The following is a 20,383-nucleotide window of genomic DNA, read 5'->3' on the forward strand; positions in this document are numbered from 1 at the left end:
ATCGTTTATCGGCTGTCAAAGCAATTGATAACCAATGAAACGAAACGCAGTTTTTCTGAATTTTTCCTTCATTCACCTCGCAATTGTTTCATTGACGTTTTTCTTGTTTGTAAATAATAACTGCTGGAAATAGTACGCAATGTTAAATTACGCGCATTCCTCGATCGGTTGCACATTACGTAAACGTTAGACATTGCGCGGTAATTATTTTATCGCTTTGGAAATTATCATAACCTATCGGTCAGTGTTTTGCTTAGTTTCTTGAAGAATGTTGGGATTTGTGATGTGAAAAATGCCTCCATTTAGAAGGAAGAAGGCGTCTAAATCGTTCCCGGTTAAGGTGTGCACGTTGGATGCCGAATTGGAATTCAACCTTGAGGTAAAATTGTCAGTAGTGTAATGTAGTAGATAGGGTTTGGTAGGTATTGTTTATTGGGTTGGGATCGTGATTAGCGCGAATTACCACAGTGCTCCGTTGTGAGTCACGACACGGGGTCACGTTGCTACTCCTGTGAACTACTAATAGAATGATAATAGTGCTTATATGCAGTAATGGTTTAGGGTCATGCACTGTTTAGTACAATTTTGATTAGACAACTATTAATAATTATAACTTTCAATTATGTACTTTTGATTTTTATCTATTCATTGTATGCAAATTATGGATTGACCCATTTTTATGACCTATTGTGATGTATCGCATTCCTGAATTTTAATTTGTAATTATACATACATTACATAGACCAATGGCGGTTTTTTTTATTTATGTAGGTATTATTTTAAAATTTACAATGAATAATTTTGTGCTTTATGATTGAAAATGGAATAAATGTGAAAGTTATTAGGGGACTTCTGTTCTGTCACTTTCCATTGAATCATATCCAGGTTGACATAGCAGTTTTATTAATATAAATTGCTTATTTTAAAAAAAACATGATTTTATATTTAAAAATAAAGTTTCATACACACTTTCAACCCCTTTTTACCCTCGGGGGTTGAATTTCACATAATCCTGTCTTAGTGAGCTTGACCTAAAAACCCCCGTGCAAAATTTGATTTTTGTTTCTGAGTTTTCATCATCAGTCAGTGACCCTTTGTCCTTATGTACGGTCACAAGCATTAATATGTATACACTTTGGTACCATGTCTCATTAACATTTTTAACAAATTGAACTGTAAGTATCACTGAATGTCAAATATGTTAGTGCGACAGAGTGCTATAGTGGGTACATTATATTGCTCATGACTGTATGTAATATATAACTTATATGGTTCATGATATCCATCTTGCGAATTTGAATTAAAACTGGTTGCACATTGTCTTTTGATTACTTGAGACTCTGCACACCTCATTAGGGAGTAAATTTACATGGATTAAAAATAAAAACAAATGGAATGAATATGTTATGTCTCTGTGCACAGCCAGCTTCCATGGTCTAGTGGTTAGAGCATTAGTCCAGGTTCGATTCCCGATGGGGGCATTGTCGAAATCACTTTGTGAGACTGTCCTTTGTTTGGTAAGGATTTTTCAGGCTTGAATCACCTGATTGTCCGAAAAAGTAAGATGATTCCGTGTTTCGGAGGGCATGTTAAGCCGTTGGTCCCGGCTATTAGGCGTAAAAACACCTCCACCAACCCGCAGTGGAGCAGCGTGGTGGAGTATGCTCCATACCCCCTCCGGTTGATTGAGGGGAGGTCGGTACCCAGCAGTGGGACGTATATAGGCTGTTTTTGTATGTATGCTCTAATGGAATGGAATGAATGGCATGTCATGGGAGCAAGCTACAGGGGCTGCAAAAGACCGCGAGGAGTGGAAATCCGTTATTCAAGGCCTATGTCCCAACAGGTGAAAGAAGTATTATAGGAAGCAGAAGACTGAAATGAACATTGTTGTTGTTTCTTTAATGTTGAGTTTATGTCCAATAAATGAAAAAAAAAAAGATAATAAAGACAACTCTATTACTATTGTACTGTTGTTGTATTACTATTGTATTGTAAAATTAGGCTTACTTGTCATATTGTCCCTTATAGTAAAACCCACATAAGCAACTTTTTTAATAATCATGTTCAGTCCCCGCGGCTCAGCAACCGCACCGCGCGCGGTTCTAATTATCGAGGGCTTCGACCAATAGTCGCAGCGAATGCTATCTATGTGGATAGACGTCGTACGGCTATTGGTCAAAGCCCGACCTGCTGTGCCGCGACGGCTGATGTGGTTTCTTCTTAAATCACAAGAGAGTGAGTGAGGGTGAGTTTTGGCGACGTAATGTATAATTTTCCATAACAAATTCACATTTATTCCACAGTGGCGAGCAACTGGTCGGGACCTGTTTGACCTGGTATGTCGGACCATAGGGCTGCGGGAGACGTGGTTCTTCGGTCTTCAGTTCGAGGACACCAAACATTTTATAAGTTGGCTCAAGTTGGATAAAAGAGGTAACTACCAGTTTATTTAGGAGATAAACAAAAGATTTACGAACCCTTTCTAGAAAAAGAACAAGAAGAATCCACCTCTAAAATGTTGGCTGAACACTGTTTTCATGCTGTCCGTATCTATAGATACGCCACTCTTTAGTTGTAGCGTAATATAAGCAATAAGCGCACGACTATATCGCAATTACAAAGCAATTAACAGCCTCCGTGGTCTAGTGGTCAGACATGGGGACATTGTCGAAATCACTCTGTGAGACTGTCCTTTGTTTGGTAAGGACTTTTCAAGCTTGAATCATCTGATTGTCCGAAAAAGTAAGTAGATTCCGTGCTTCGGAGGGCACGTTAAGCCGTTGGACCCGGCTATTAGCCGTAAAAACACCTCCACCAACCCGCATGCAGCGTGGTGGAGTATGCTCCAAACCCCCTCCGGTAGATTGAGGGGAGGCCTGTGCCCAGCAGTGGGATGTATATAGGCTGTTTATGTATGTATGTGTATGTATATCCCAATTGGGTTAGTCAGAGGTACATCCATCGCAAGATGTACTAAGTACCCACACCTCACCGAGCTTTCTCTTAGACTAACGTGATAAGGCGAGCCGTATCGCCGTCTATAATTGTCAAGCCAACTGTGTAAGTGAAAACTGCACTTAAGATAAATTAATAACGTATTAGTACAAGTCCGATACCGGGATTTGAACCGGAATAGTTGTGCCATTCGAACTTTACGCCACCCTGAAGTCTCACCATTAATTAATCCATGGACCTTTGCTAACCTTACAGTACAAGAACAATGCGTGTCCCAAATGCCGGGTACCCCATTCATGCTGCTCTGCAAGCTGTACCCGGAGGATGTAGCGGAGGAGCTGATCCAGGAGGTGACGCAGCACCTGCTATTCCTGCAGGTGAAGCAGGCGATACTGAGCATGGACATCTACTGCCCGCCGGAGGCTTCGGTACTGCTGGCCAGCTACGCTGTGCAGGCTAAGGTGAGTTTTGATGGTGTTAAATCAAATCAGAACTGGGTATGGAGCATACTCCACCACGCTACACCACTGCGGTTTGGCGGAGGTGTTTTACGGCTAGCCGGGACCAAATCAAATAACCTTTATTGCACAGAACACAATTTCGCTTCCACTCTCATCAGTCGAAGAGTAGGTAGATCCATAATTTTCTAAGCAAACATCTGTTTGCACTCTTTCTGTGCCGCTTAAATTTTTTTTAAAGAAAGCTTGTTTCAACATTTGATGTCGGAATGTTCGGAACCATCTGAACCCGGTCTTAAGTGTTTTAATTATCATAATAAATACGTAAACCTCAAACAATTCATACATGGTCGCCAAAAAAGAACCTAAATGTAAAATCCTCAATATATTCCAGTATGGCGACTATGACGAGAGTGCGTACAAACCAGGGATGCTGGCGAGTGAGGACCTGCTCCCTCAGAGGGTCATCGACCAGTACCAGATGACCCCGGAGATGTGGGAGGACCGCATCAAGATATGGTAACTATTCACCATTATTACATATTGTTTCCGCCGTGTTTGTCTTCTCTAATATCTCCACCTATACGAGACCGATGGACATACACAGCCGTAACCTGCGGAACGTGACTCAGCTGTTGCCTGAGCAACATAGACTAACAAAGTCGTCAAAGCTCACTAGGGTGATGGGTCCGACTGTGTACAATAAGCTCCCAGTGGATGTCACGTCGGCCCCCTCCCTCAGTTGCTTTAAATGCAGATTCAAGCGATGGCATCATATCGAGCACACATTTTACTCGTACGATGAGTTTGTTAATTTTAAAAAGTAATATTTAATGTATTCATGACACAACAATAAATGTAAATATAATAATTGTATTTAAGTAGTTCATTTTTTTTTTAATGTTTCTTTAAAATGGTTTGAACTATGTAACTATAGATAGGTATAAGTTACCTAATTACTAAGAATTTTTATATTTTTTATATTGACGTGTAATATTTTTACCAATAAATGATGATTATGATTATCACCTTTTGTGAAGAAAATCACCACAGAATGTGACCTTTTGGACGATATCTTCCACTGCTGGGTCTGCTGGATAGGCTTTCATCATCAATACTGCCTAGACCAGTCTTTAAATAAAAGCTCATTTTCTAAATTGACCCTACCGAGAATCGGACTTGGTTCCTCGGATTTGCTGATGATGTCTAGACATCTACAAATTACAAATTACAAATTGATTTATTTGTGATCTTAAGATAGTATAAGGAGATAATCCATCTTTTTTGTTTTTGTTATGTTATTGTAGTGTCCTTTCAATAATAAATATATTCTTGTTTTTTAATTGTTGTAGGTACGCCGACCATAAGGGAATGTCTCGAGACGAAGCCGAAATGGAATATTTGAAAATAGCACAAGACTTGGACATGTATGGGGTGAATTATTTTGCAATAAATGTAAGTATTTTACAATATTATTATATTACGTTACAGAGCCGTGGTAGCCCAGTTGGAAGAACTCCTGACTCTCACTGTAAAGCCGAAGGTTCGAATCCTTCACGGGCCTAAACCTATGATTTTCGAAATCGTTTTCAAATCCAATCAAATCAAAATCTTTATTTGTGAATACAGGTATACAGGTTTTCGGATTCATGTTTGTATCATAAATGATTATCACGTGCTCAGCGGTGAAGGAAAACGTCATGAGAAATGCTTTTCGGAGGTATGTGACCTAACCTGTATTGGGCTGGTTTCCCTTCGCGGGTTGGAAGGTCAGACAGGCAGTCGCATCTGTGAAAACCCGGACCTGTCAAATCTTCAGGTTAGGTAAGCGGACCTAGTGAAAACGGGATAATGCTAGGGAGATGATGATTGTATTACGTTACAAGAACGAAAACTTGGCTTAAATATAATATACAGGGTGTTCGTGACATCGTAACGAAAACTTAAACTTACTTTTTGGAATGCATTAAAAAAATTTAGTATTGAGTAAGATTAGAGGGATAATTCCAGACCATGAATCTGAGTCGATATCAAGTGAAATTTTCCGTCGCAAAAGTGTGGAACTGGAAATAATTTAAAAAGAACACAATTAGATCGTGAAGTTTGCGACGGTAAATTCCACTTGATATTAACTCATAATCACGAATTCAATAACACCCTGTATAATACCTTGCAGAACAAGAAAGACACGGACCTCTACCTTGGCGTTACGGCTCTAGGGCTCAATATCTACGAGAAGGACAACAAGTTGACCCCAAAGACCACATTCCCGTGGTCGGAGATCAAACACATATCCTTCGACGACAAGAAATTTGTCATCAAATTCGTTGACAAATCCGTCAATAATTTTATTTTCTTCTCGCCCAAAGGAATGAATAAATTGGTAAGTGTGTAAACAATTTATTTCAATTGTTAAGGATCTAATTTCTGAGCTATAAGTTTTTATTTTTTTAATAATAATATAGGCTCTCGTTTGAGCAATCTCACCTAGTCTATTCTATTTTCTTTGTTTGTGGCTGCATCGTTCAGAAACGATGATTCTGCCAACGTCAAGGTTCAAGAGAAAATACTTAACATTAAAATATAATTTTGATCGGTTAAGTCTCAATCTCACCTGATGGTAAGTGACGATGAGGTCTAGGGTGGATCACGCTTGCCTAGCCAACAGAAGACTCCCAGATTATAACTTCTATCTTTATTGTCAGAAAAGCATAACAGAATGAGAAACATATAACAGAAAGCTTTGTGAGGTGTGTGTAGGTACTTAGTTCATTTTACGATTTTTGGGTTGAATACCCCATTGGGATATAGTTGTTAGCTTATGTTATGTGAAATTAAACATTTATCAACTGCAGTAGTGTTGCAGTTTCCTCGGCCATAACTCCTTGCGAAATGACGTAGATTCAAAAACCCAAAGAACAGCTTCCCGAATGTGTTGTCTGTCAGACCAGACTGTCCATATGTGAGGCTTTGGATCAAACTCCATATCTCACATACCGATTTGTATGTTTGTATTTTGATGTTACTAACATAGTGAATAAGTTATTTACTAACAACTACAGATACAAAAAAGAATATTCAAAGTGTATGTTACCTACTGAACATAGATATTTTTAAAGTTTGAATTTGAATTTTGACGACGGATTAAAAAGGCCACGTCGAGGCAATAAATCTAAAAAGCAATATTCCAATTTGACATTTGCGCATATAAAAATAAGTGCGCGATGCCAACTAATGACAGAAAACAATATTACCTTGTTAGATGATGAGAGCTTCGATGTGGTTTTTGACCCCCCAGATCTACTTATACTGGCGCAAATGTCTGTTGAATTATCCAGCTTAAGTTGACCCCTTGTGATGGTCTGTTTCGTCGCAGATCTTGGACCTTTGTATTGGAAACCACGACCTGTACATGCGGCGGCGGAAACCTGACACCATGGAGGTGCAGCAGATGAAGGCGCAGGCCAAGGAGGAGAAACAGGTAAGTTACTACGGGCTCTCACGTACAACCGAAACACGGATCATCTCACTTTCGGACAATCGGGTCTTCTTCTATCGTGTGAGTTGTGAGGTGGATTACCAACCTCATTAACCTGTAATGATAACTTTGGAGTAGATTCAGACCATAATTCTATGTTTGTATCAAATAGAATTTCCTGTCTTTTTAAATTATTTTCAGTTCCATACTTTTACGACGGAAAATTTATCTTGATATCAACTCGTAGAATGGTAGAATTCATCCCTCAAAGTTTTCGTTACGATGTCACTAACATTCTGTATAACATGGTGTAAGAAGACCAGGTATGGCAAGCCGCCATTGCTAGCCCTTTCATGACATAAGTGTCATCACTGTGTTACCATTGAATTGGTATCTCCAACATTCCAAGGATGTAAATTTCATAATTGAAAATTAATTGAATTAGTGACTAATGTATTTAATTACCATTACTTTCCCACATAAAAAAATCATTAGAACTGTAATCTTTTACTAAAAGTTCAAAGTTTCCTTGCAAAGTAAATATAAAAACGTTGGTCGTGGGTAATTTATTTTTTACAAAATGGCAACGCTGGGTGGGATGACGTCAGCTGGGCTAACCTTGAAATGTTAGCTGTCACTTTTGAGCATACCTGGTCTTCTTGTACCATGATGTATATATACGCCTCTGAGACAGGCATGATGCTAAGTTATGTCTCCATCTTAGCGTCGCCAGATCGAGCGCAACAAGCTGGCTCGTGAGAAGCAGCTGAGAGAGGCGGCGGAGCGCGAGCGGGCAGCCATGGAGCAGAGGTTACTGCAGTACCAGGAGGAGATACGACTTGCCAACGACGCCCTGGTATGTAGCTTTCAATATAAATATAGTGTCAGCGTAAAGCTGTATGGATCTAAACCAATCTGTCATAGTCATTCTTGTCTCTTGAGGATAACTGTCAAGAATTCTCAAAAAAAAAAAAAAAATACAAATGATATTCGTTTTATAGCACTTAACCGTGCTTAGGGAAACTCCCAAGGAGAAAATTAAATCGGAACAAATTCTGACTCGGGCGGGATTTGAACCCGCAACTCTTGTCAAGCGGGACTCTCGTCTCGTTGTGTTAACCATTAAACCACCGGGTCCCCCTCCTATCCATGCGAAATTCTTTCGATCATCGTCGTCTGTGTATCGTCATTAAGCCGACTCCATCTATTTAGAATATTGAGTACTAATATTTCTTCTTCTATCGCGTGGGTTGTGAGGTGGATTACAAACCTCATCAACCGAAAAATCAATCAATATTTCTTAAAAATGTTTTAATTCGGTCCCCGGGCAGGATAGACTCAATTCCCTAAAGGTTATTACCCTCTCTTAAACATTCTTTATTAACTAGCCAACACTTACTACATAAACTCACGTCTATTTCCGCCCAGGATAAGCAGAAACTATGGAGTTCCATATGCTTCGATCCTGACATACTTCTCTTGCTTCCTCCAATTCATCAATCGTTTCATACACGCACGCAGGTTCAGAGTAGATTGCACTAAAGCTTTTCTAAGGACATCTCCAATTTGTTGAACTATTCTTGTCGGTCTACCATTCTCCATTCTTGTCTTTCAAAGGCATAGTCTTTGACTTCTTTATAAGACACGACGTTCGCCTTCTCTTTAATTTGTTCCATGATTTGGTTGAACATCTACTAACCATGCATATTCTTGCAGAGGCGTTCAGAAGAGACGGCGGAACTTCTAGCAGAAAAGGGGAGAGTGGCAGAAGAGGAGGCATCCCTACTAGCACAGAAGGCTTCAGATGCCGAGCGGGAAAACGCGCGGCTGAGGCTCTCTGCTATCAAGACTGAGGAGGAGAAGGTAAGAGTTTGTAAGAGAGGATGAGTAGGTTAAAGATTAATTATGAAATTTTGTTTACTAAATAAAGACAGGTCTAAAACTGACGAAAAATATTTTCTTTTTTTTATTTAACTTATTTATGAACTACTAATCAAGAAAAACATAATAATAAGTATGACTTTTTATCACATTTTTTTTATGATAATTTCGTGTTTTGTAGTAAAAAGTAACTGATTTGATTAGTTGAATGGCCGATTATTATTTATATTTACAATTTCTTTAAACCTAAAGTTGTTTGGATGAAATTGCTATTTTAAGGCAGCCTATTGTACTTCTCCTGTTCGATTTGTATACTGTTCTTGTGTGATTGTGCAAGGCCACTTTAGATGACAGCGTCTGGTTAGGTAAGTGAAGAACGGGATAACGCTAAAGAGATGATGATGAAAAACTTACAAATTACCTATTTTGACGATCCCCTTTATGGTTCGACACCTGAGACCCGTGCTTCGGGAATTTCCCAGGCCAAACGGGATTCTCTGGAATTTCCACCACTAAAATTGTTCTCCAGGTGCATTCCTGAAGTTCCGGAAATTACAGCATTAAAATTAATTCCCAGGTGCACCTAGAACGCAAGACCCGCGAGGCAGAATTCCTAACAGCGCGGCTGGTTGAGGAGTCTGAGAAGCGAGCAGCGGAGGCCGAGAGACTCAAGGCGGAGCTGCTAGCTGCCAGGGTGGCTGAGAAGCAGGCCAAGGAGAAGCTGCTTAACTTCCTCAGTCGGAGCTCCACGGGGTCTTTGCCACCAGTAAGTTGTTACAATACACGCTAACGGGTTTAGAGTCAGGATTACCTGTTGTCGCCTTATGGCAACATCGTAAGCGCTTTTTTAAATAAAAACACATTCTGATGTGATTTTCCTCGATCCTTTTTTAAATAATGAAGAATCGTGTTTGACCACAATCTCACCTGATGGTAAGTGACGATGTGGTCTAGGGTGGATCACGTTTACCTAGCAAATGCCTATTCACTCTAGCCTTGAAGACTCCCAGATTATAACGAGTTGGAAAAACAGACGACGGCAGACAGTTCCAGTCCTTTGCTGTTTGCATCAAAAAGGAAGAGGCAAAACGCTTAGTGCAGATTGGTGGTATATCCATAACATAAGGATGAAATACCTGCTGACGTTTAGTTGGCCGTAAGTAAAATCGATATTAAATAGAGTGTGTTGTGAGTTGTGAGTCTTTGTAAACAAAAATCACATTCGAATATGGTTTTTCAAAAAGACGCCAATGTTTGGTTGGGCCAATACCATCGATCCGGATGTATCCCAACCTTACAATGTAATGCAATACACTAAAAACAATTAGAAAAGTACAAAAGGAGCACAATCAGTGGCCATATTGCTAAATAGCAATTTCTTCCAGGTGACCTTAGGGTGAAAGAACCTTCGGCATTTCGTCTGTTTTTTTCTGGCTTTTAATTTCTCCGGTTGCATGTAACATGTTTAAATGTTTCAGGTCGGTAACGGGCAGCACTACCGGTGCGAGAGCCCGGAGTCTGAGTGGCGCATCCCGGAGGAGGGCTGGTCCAGCAGTGGGCTCGTCAACGCGCACGACGAGGCCAAGGAGAAGCTACTCGACTTGTACAGTCGCACCAACAACGGATCTCTACCACCGGTGAGTTTTGCTTGGAGGAGGTGGTGCCAAAGATAAAGAAATTAAAGTTTTTTTTTGACGAGACTTATTGTAGATTTGCCGCAGATGGCATTAACTACTTAGGGACAAATGGGGAGCGCTGAAGGCTCTCACCCGGTACAACGTTTAAGACGACAGGCCTGAGGGTGCCCAGTAGGGCGCGAACCTCGCTTCAGGGCGTCGTCTGAGAGGAAAAATATTTGAAAGTATTAATCGAACCGCGGGTCGATAGCGATAAGCGCTGATTGAGGGATCGTCGACCACGCCGCCGGGTCGGTATCGGGGGAAATTAAAGCCACTGTAATATGATCAATGTGCAATAGGTTAGTTTCCAACTAGTCAAATCAGTTACTTTTTATTAAACATTTAAACACGAAATTACTATGGGATTTGAATGAAAAAGCAACATGTGACGTCATAGAAAAACGTGACAAAATGTAGCACTTATTATTATTTTTCTTTAAATTGAAATAGAAAAAAGAAAACGGTTTTTGTCACTATTAGATCTGTCTTAATTTCGTATTAAGAATTTCATAATTTATCTTTGACCTAGGAAACTATCCAATTCCATTTTCTGTATCTTGCGAATGATGTATATTAAAAAAATAAAGATTGCCCTCAACTAGATTGTCTATGATAATTACGTTGAATAAATGATTCCGATTTTAAATCTACTTGACTATTTATTTTTATTGTTTTTAAAACTTGAAAGATATTTACTTTTATTAATTGGTCTGGGTTTTCGTATAGTTCTGTTTTTATTTTATAACGTTTTATTTTATTAATAGTTCTTAACACGTATCCGGACGCAAACCCCGGGTCGTTGGCCTTTCTAGATATTATAACACATCGAGACATTGTTCTATCCCCGATTGTGTTAAATCTCCAACATTTAAAACACCACATACTTACCCCGAAAATTTTTGTATTGAAAGTCAATACAAAACCTGCAGGCGTCTACTACGGGCAGTCTGTTCCCGTCGACATGCTCGCTGCCCGCTGAGCTTGGTGGCGAGGGCCTCGCCAACGGGGCGCCGCCGCAGGCTGACAATGAGCTCAACGCGTACCAGCTGGTGCCTGACTCAGACCCGCATATACACCGGCTGTCGCTGGAGATTGAGAAGGAGAGGTGAGTGCGTCGTCTTACTCTATCGTGCGGGTTGTGTGGGTTACCAACCTCACGAACCTGCATTGAATACCGTCTCGTGTCCCGACTTCCTGCTTCATCATCCTCTGCCCTCGCCTTCCTGCTATTCCTCTTTCATTCATTTCTGTACTCACTTTCACCTTTCTACACACAATCCATCCACACTTTCTTGGTCCCTACTCCTATATTCATTCCTATTTGATGACATCCAATTTGATGTACATAAATATTTATTTATGTACATCAAACAAACAGCCTATATATGTCCCACTGCTGGACTCAGGCCTCCCTTCAATCAACCGGAGGGGGTATGGAGCATACGCTGCTCCACTGCGGATTGGTGGAGGTGTTTTTTACGGCTAATAGCCGGGACCAACGGCTTTACGTGTCCTCTAATGCACGGAATCATTTTACTTTTTCGGATAAGCTGGTGATTCAAGCCTGCAATGTCCTTACCAAACAAAGGGCAGTCTCACAAAGTGATTTTGAAAATGCCCCCATCGGGAATCGAACCCGGACCTCGGGATCGTGAGCCCAATGCTCTAACTCTTGACGATTCTGAGTGTACTATGTTACCTCCTGAATAAAAAAAGATTATTGAATTTGAATATTATCACTAGACCACAAAGGCTTTTGTATAATGCGTTTTTAATTATCTTGGCTCCAGAGTGGAATACCTGGCGAAGTCCAAGCACCTGCAGCAGCAGCTGGACGAGCTCCGCTGCGAGTTCTCGGTGCTGCGCGTGGACCAGTCGGCCGCCACGCTGGACCGCCTGCACGAGGCGCAGGCGCGCGCCGGCGACAACAAGTACTCCACGCTGCGCCGCCTCAAGCAGGGCTCCACCAAGACACGGGTGGCTTTCTACGAGGAACTCTGAGGTAACATCATCTAATAAAAAAGTGGCCACAATTAGGCTTGCCATCTCTAAAATTTAGAAAACAGGACAAGACGCGTGGAAACCTCGGATTTTAGAGTCCGAAAGCCGGACATGTCAACAAGATCTTTTAAACATATTCAATGAAATAAAAAACAGTTGAAAATGTCATAAATCACCTTTTTTATTCATTCATTATTTTAACAAAACAGAATCATATTACGATTTGTTACAAATTGTTTATATAAATCATCTTTTTTAATTCTTGAAATAAGAAAACAAAACCTCATTAAAATATTAAACAAAGACATAAATATACTTGGTTGTGAATATACCTACTTGGTTTGTCGGTTGATCGTGGTGTGCGTGCGAGCATAGTGCGTGTCGCGCGGGCGGCCCACATTTTTTTTATTTGTTTATTTTTTAAAACCCGGTTTACAAATGAAACCTTCCCCGGACGCTCCCCGGATGCCCTCTAAACTAGGACAAATCCGGGGAAACCCTAGCCACAATAGATCTAACTAGGTCGCAGTGGGCATTCGGGCCACATTGGTTCGAGCCAAATAATAATAACGTCATCTAATCCATAGAATAAGGAATAATACTACGTATAGAATATACACGCCATTATTAGATTGCACAAATCCCTCTCATACGAACCGCACAAAACTCAAAAGAGGTTGCAGTATAAAGTAGCACCTGTTTTGTACACCAGAAGCAAATTTGCTGCTCGACAATACATCAGGCAATCGGCATATTTATACAATATCATAAATAAAAATATACATATATATATACTAGAACTGTTCGAGAATGTAAAATCATTCTTACAAACTGGCTCAAGTCTAAGACATATTCTGAAATAGAGGATCTTCTAACGCCTATCACATAACTTAGTGTAGGTTAACGTACGCACGCAAACACACACGCACACACCCACACACACACACGGACTCACACATACACACACACACATATGTGTAAGAAGTTAGTGGAAGCTGCTGTTATAGCTCCTATGACAGTAGCTTCCGATCCCAAGACACATGATAGTCGTAGGGCTAACACACAAACAAACACACGCATACACACACACACACACACACACACACACACACACACACACACACACACACACACACACACACACACACACACACACACACACACGTATGTACTTGCTTTAAACTTTAAATTTTCGTTTTTACTTTTCTCTGTAAGTATAACAAGTTTTGTAACTTTTTAATTTTTATGGCTATATAACCAAAAGCAATGTAACATTGTCAGTGGAGGGGCGAAGTCTCTACCACAAGTATTTTAATAACTTAAAAGAGACTTCAACCGCTATGTATTAATTATTTTGGTAAATAAAGCATTTTTCATTTTTTTTTTTTCATTTTTTTTTTTCATAGAACGGCACCTCTCCGTTCCCCTCCAGCGGCTGAACTAGGTTTACCTCAACCCCCCCCCCCTTATTATACGTCAAAACACAAAATTACCATAGAATTTTTATGAAAAAGCACTGTGACGTTATAGAAAAAAAGAAATTTTTTTTCGTTAGTTTTAGATGTGTATTTAATATGTGTATATAACGAATCGACCGTGTGCGAAACACTACACTACACTGCGCTCCAAAACGGGTATTACTAATGTAGGGAAAAAGTCCGCCAAACTGAAGTGGGACTGGGCCGGACACGTTTGTCGGATGCATCCGGAGCGGTGGGCACGTAGAAGTCGAGGCAGACCGCGTAAAAGATGGTGTGACGACCTCAATGCTTATCGCAAGGATTGGCCGGAGATCGCGCAAAGTCGAGAGGAGTGGAAAAATCAAGGGGAGGCCTTTGCCCAGCAGTGGGATCGTATAGGCTAAATAAGATAAGATTTAGATGTGTATTTAGTTTATTTCATATTTTCATAATTTATTTTTAACCAATTTTAATTTCAGGTACATACCCCACGTCATCACAATTCCACAAGCTGTAAGTTTTTAGTGAAAACATAACATAATGTTTACGGATAATAGGATTACGAAAGCAGTATATAAAGCGATGGTCGGTGGTACGGCTGGCAGAGGAAGACCTAGAAGGACGTGCACTGACCAAATTGGAGATGGTCTTAGAAAAGGTTCAAAAATCTACTCTGAACCAGCGTGCGTGTGTGAAACGATTGATGAATGTGGAGGAAGCAAGAGAAGTGTGTCAGGATCGAAGCAAATGGAATTCCATAGTCTCTGCTTAAAATAAGCGTGAGTTTATGTATCTATTTATGTAGAAATCAATTAAATCATTTGAAAAAGGGTTAGTGAGGTATACTTACACCTATCAACAAAATATTTTAGTTGATACTTATTAAAAAAATATGTTTTTTGTGTTTTTTGTATAAGTATCAACTAAAACGACGAGTATTTTGGTACTGATTCCTGCAGGCACCTTAATTTATTTTAAGTTATACTTGTTATTTTCTTATCCGCCTAAAAGGAGAGGCTAATCGACAGGCTAAACATTTATGGAACATTAGTCAATTTTAAACAGAAATGTTGAACAATCCTTTCAAAATTTTAACGTTGGCGTGTAGTCAAGAGAATTAAGTTGACAGTACACGTCATCCGGGTTGCATACCAGCGAGTTGCCTATTCGATTCGCTCGGGTTATGTTTCATCCGTTAAATTGAAAAAAAAAAGCTATGTCACGATGAGAAAATGGCCCCGATTCCTGCAGACACCTCCTAATTTTACTTTAAGTTATACCTGTAATTTTTTTATTCGCCGAAAACGAAAAGGACGGATGATTGACAGCTCTTAATTTTAGGAAGAATGAGTAAATTAATAAATAACCCGGGCGAATCATAAAGGTATCCGCTGGTATACAAACCGTTTGACATGTGCTGTCAACGTATTTCTGTCGGGTTATTAGCCAATGCAATTTTTTATATGGTTGTTTTAGATTTGACGTGTGTTCCATAAATTTTATGCTTGTCGATTACCCGTCCTTTTCCTCTTCGGCGGATAAGAAAATGACAGATATAGCTTAAAATAAAATTAGATGGTGTGTACAGGAATTAGCACCATGGACAGGTATAACAAATTAGGTATCTATTGGAAACAGTACGATTGTGTTAGTGCAGTATGCCTTGAGATATGACATTTTAAAAATTATACCCGATACTAGAGAATTATGTTCGAACATCCGAGTTGTAAAAGATGTAATGTATTCTCCTTATGTATGTTTGAATGAACTGATATTTGTTCCTAGGTTAAAAATTACGTGACATAAGCAACTTGGTGCCTTATTAAATAATAGTTTTAAAGCTTTAACAGCCAAGTTACGAATGGCAAAAATCATAAAATCAGTTCAGTGGTTTCGTAACAAGCATAGATCGATGTGGAAATAGTGATTGGTGTTTTATCGTAATAGGTAAATATTTGTGTAACTAAAATTGTTATTAAAAATGCGCTTAAATAACATAGATTTTGATCTCTATTAGACGCAAACTAAATTTGTATTTTTTCTAAATTAATCAAAAAATCTCTAATAATGAATTACTTAGTCTATTAATTAAAAAAATAATATTTGTATTAGAAAATTTATTTACGATATTCGTTACGAAAAATCGCGCCCAAAGTTCTTTTCTAGCGACTGATTTGGATTTGTAGACAATAGATATTTTATAACATTTTATACGCTTTTTACATAAATAAATAAAATGTAAATGTACTTTTAGAATCACTAGTAATTTGAATTTATTTTTTAATATTGACCATATTGACGTTAATTAGGTCAATTTCTAAGGAAATGAATTGAAGTTCAAATCTTGAGATAATTTACTTAAAGTAAGTGGTTTATTTAAACACAACATTCACCAACTTAATTTTAATTTAGTTTGACAATTTCAAAACTATCTCCATCTTTGTCTTGCACTAGTCGAAAGTGAAGGAAGACACTGTTCTTAAAGTTGTCAGACTTAAAAAAAGTACCTACGTATAGACTAAAGAAAATTATCCGTCAAATTCAGAAATAGACTATTATAAACATAAACAAATAAGATCTGCAGAATTTTTCCTAACTTAACTTATACTACTCACGTTTTATAATGTCAAATAGTAATAAGATTTATAATACTGAATGATTTTTTGTGCCAAGACGTTCAAATTGAAAACCGGACCATTCTGTTACGTACCTTCATTATTTTATTTTTAAGATAGAAAAAAAACGCACAACATGATATTTCATTAAGAATTAATTCTTTACTTCAATATTGTATAAAACAACTAATATTTAATTATTTATACAGGGTTACATATTAATAGGTGATCAAAGGAGCAATTCAGATTCGATGGTAAACAATATTTTTTTAAACATTTACTTGTCACATATACCTACGTTTTGAATCTTCAATTTTTACGTAAATATATTTTTTATCCGCCTAAAATTATTGAAGCTACTTACAGCTTGTATAGCCGAGGATACTCCGCTCCCCACCAGCGGGCGAGTTACGTTTACCTCGACCCCCCCGGCCTTGTAGTTGTTTGTGATCAATTCTGAATCACTCTTTAAATTATGATTATCTATAGAAATGTAACACTACTTATATTGTTTCATGTTTAATTGTGGAATGTTTAAGTCACCTTAAGCTGTATGTATTTTGTTTAATGTGTGGGTGACTGTTATGTGAATGAGGATAAAAATTGCCTATCCCGTCAGGTGTCGCTACTGTTGTGTTCTTAAGTTTTGACAGCCCCCGAAACTATTTGAGTAAACAAACATTATTGTTTTGATTATATTTTTACACTACAACCCACTGCGCTGCGTTTAACTGCAAAATTATAGTGTTGTATTTATTCTCTAAAGATCGGTCTAGCAATTTATCACGAATTTTAGCTGGACAGTATGGAGTACTGTCGAAATTTAGGAACACTCAACAGTGCTGCCGCCTACATTTGAGCTTCTAGTTTATATCCTCATTGAACTTCCATAGGAAAATACGTCTATCTAACGGCTATTATACTAGTTTAAGTTTGTATGGAAAGATGTTTGACGGCTTGAAGGTCTTGGTTTGTCACTAGAGGGCGGCATTTGTGTGATTTTGACATATCAAAGAGAAAATTAAATCGAAAAAGTGTGACTCGAACGGGTCTTGCACCCGCAGCTCTTCTCAAGCCGGGACCCCTCCGGACACTGGACGAGCGTGTTAACCATTAATTCGATTTAATTTTCTTTGTGAGTTTCCCTAAACACAAGTGAGTGCTATAAAACAAAATAATTAGCCAATGGCCCCGATTCCTGCAGACACCGTCTAATTTTATTTTAAGTTATATCCGTCATTTTCATATCCGTCGCAAAGGAAAGGGACGGACGATGCACAGCTCTTAATTTTAGGAAGAATGAGTAAATGAATGAATAACCCGGGCGAATTAAAAAGGTATGTCGCTGGTATGCAATCCGTTTGACGTGCTGTCTACTTAACTGTGTCGGGTTATTGACTGATGTAAAATTTTTAGACGGTTGTTTTAGATTTGTGCTTAAAATTGACGTGTGTTCCATAAATTTTATGCTTGTCGATCCTTTTCGGCGGATAAGAAAATGATAGATATAACTTAAAATAAAATTAGATGGTAATTACAGGAATTAGCACCATTATATGTTAACATAGTAGCAGTATGTGATTAAAACAAGCAACACAATACATTAAGTACAAGTAATAGGTTTTGCAAATTGAGAAAAATATTCGTAGGGCGTTAAAGTGTTATTTCTATCTATCCTGGCTGACCGAACTTTTTAGTTCATTACCCGTACGAATTAACAAGAGTTCCCTATAGTATTCGCCATAGACGCAAGGTGTCTGTTTAATTCGCACGGGTTATAGTTTGATAGCTCTAAACCAGCGCTGTCTCTCTTTTACTGTAAGCCTAAATGAAGGACGGGACTACTTTTATAGCTGTCAAACTACAATATAATTTAAATCAGTTTGCTGTTATCGACAATAGTGCCGATTCGGGCAACCACCAACTAAATTTGACATGACTAAAGTGAAAAGTAGCTCTATCTCTTTCTTACGCTTATTGCAAGTGAAGGATGGCACTAATTTAGGGCTGTCAAACTAAAATTAGGTTAACTTTTTGTCCGGCCGAATATGCGCCAATATTTTTTTAATTCAATAGCATCAGTCCGCCTAGCTACATTTTTGAGGATATTGGTATTTCAGTACTGCTATTTTTTTTCATCCATTGACCAATATGGTGTTGCTAATGTGACAGTTTGTGCTTCGCAATTGACTACTTGACAGTAGTAACAATAAAATATGAAATATATCGTATACGGTAGTTTGTCAATTAACAATAATTATTCAATAGTTATTTTTTTAAGATTTTTTTACAAAATAAGAATGTTATTTTTAATCTGTGTATTACACAACCCGATTTCTTTTGTGACACGTGAGACGTCACATGTCACAAAATAAACAAAAGCTATCTGTAAAGTTATACTCTTTGACAGTTTCTTTGTTTATTGAAATGTGACGTCAGTGGGTAATATGTCACGTGACCGACAGTTTACGCGCGAAATTTGAAATTAATGAAGAAATAATTTTTTTTTTTTCAAGAAAATGATTTTTTAAGATGTTTAAAATGAGCGTTTGTAATTTTTAAAATACTTATCCGAAAACTGTCAAGGGGTCAATTGCACCTTTGTATCGTTTTAACGCCGTACGGTGACATAAGGGCTTACATGTACGGTCACGAGCACTAATATGTATATACACTTTGAAACCATGTCATATTAACTTTTTTGACAAATGAAACCGCAAGTCTCATTAAATGTCAAATATGATAGTGCGACAGGGTTCTAAAGTGGGTACATGATATTGCTCATGACTGTATGATGAATGTTCGATAATTATTTCGACTGAAAGTTAAACAATGAACCATTTATCGGAAAACACAAAGCCTGGCGTATAAGGTGAGTTGTTGTCAAAGTATTGTCTATCTCCCATAAAAAGAACACATTTTTTCGACGACTCATTTTTTTCTAATTAAAAGTGGAATTACAAATGTAGGCACCGCCCTAGGGCCGCCACTTTGTGGCATATTTAACCCCAGTTTAGGTCGATTTTTCTTTGACAATACGCACCGACTACACGGCACGTGTGAACTAGGCAATAGTAATATTAATTGTGAAACGAAACAATATTATATTTGTAAGTAAATAGTGCCTCTCTTGTTGTTACCAGTTAACAGAGAATGTGCTTTGGTTGTGGTGGTGTATCAACCTCAAAGCGAAATAAGCATGATTTTAAATACAGGACATCGTACCGAATATTGAGGGGGATGATTCAGATTCTCAGTTAATATCAAGTGGATTTTTTCCGTCGCAAAATTCATGAATTGTTTCTTTTTTTATTATTTTCAATTCCATACTTTTACCAAATTCCACTTGATATCAACTCAGTATCATGGTCTAAATCATCCCTCGATGTTTTCGTTACGATGTCACTAACAACCTGTATGATAGTTTATATACTTTATATCTAAAAATAATATAATTAATTTCTAATAAGGAAAAACCAGATTTGTATTTTTTTATAAGCACATTCTCTGTTAGCTGGTAGGCAGTATTGACGAAACTAATCGTTTACCGAGTATACGTGCCTTGTGAAAGATGTTAGATAGTATTTTTTGTAAATATATTTATAGACAATTTTATATGCTGTTTTATTTAAAGACTTTTATCATATGGGTTTCGGGGTGGAGTACAAACCTCATCAACCCTGGTGTCAGGGTTATTATTGAGCCGTCAAAGGCCCCTAACGACTACGTACTTACATCAGTAAGTAGTAACCGGGACCAACAGCTTAACGTGCCTTCCGAAGCACGGATCATCTTACTTTCGGACAATCGGGTGACAAAGTAATATTTGTAACATGCCCTCACTGGGTTTCCA

General features: G+C 38.4%; 1 protein-coding gene across 2 annotated transcripts; it reads left to right on the plus strand.

Moving 5' to 3' along the window:
- Positions 1 to 65: 65 nt before the first annotated feature.
- LOC126376215 (merlin) lies at positions 66 to 20,145 on the plus strand. 2 transcript variants are annotated; one of them, XM_050023473.1, is made up of 14 exons: positions 66 to 379; positions 2,307 to 2,436; positions 3,214 to 3,419; positions 3,811 to 3,935; positions 4,769 to 4,871; positions 5,593 to 5,799; positions 6,793 to 6,897; positions 7,619 to 7,750; positions 8,611 to 8,757; positions 9,353 to 9,541; positions 10,254 to 10,412; positions 11,366 to 11,559; positions 12,245 to 12,456; positions 14,395 to 20,145. In XM_050023473.1, the coding sequence occupies exons 1-13, from the start codon at positions 293 to 295 to the stop codon at positions 12,453 to 12,455; spliced, it is 1,995 nt and encodes a 664-aa protein (XP_049879430.1). In that variant the 5' UTR covers positions 66 to 292; the 3' UTR covers position 12,456; positions 14,395 to 20,145. The 2 variants fall into 2 exon arrangements, with proteins under 2 accessions (XP_049879430.1, XP_049879431.1); XM_050023474.1 differs by having other exon boundaries at positions 11,384 to 11,559.
- The last annotated feature ends 238 nt before the right edge of the window (positions 20,146 to 20,383 follow it).

The sequence above is a fragment of the Pectinophora gossypiella genome, chromosome 20 (genome assembly GCF_024362695.1).
Source record: "Pectinophora gossypiella chromosome 20, ilPecGoss1.1, whole genome shotgun sequence".
Taxonomy (NCBI): Eukaryota; Metazoa; Arthropoda; class Insecta; order Lepidoptera; family Gelechiidae; genus Pectinophora; species Pectinophora gossypiella.

Coding starts and splice junctions, on each gene's coding strand:
- LOC126376215 (XM_050023473.1), top strand. CDS start 293: ATGCCTCCATTTAGAAGGAAGAAGGCGTCTAAATCGTTCCCGGTTAAG. Junction 6,898..7,618: donor AGGCCAAGGAGGAGAAACAG/GTAAGTTACTAC, acceptor TCTCCATCTTAG/CGTCGCCAGATCGAGCGCAA. Junction 8,758..9,352: donor TCAAGACTGAGGAGGAGAAG/GTAAGAGTTTGT, acceptor ATTAATTCCCAG/GTGCACCTAGAACGCAAGAC.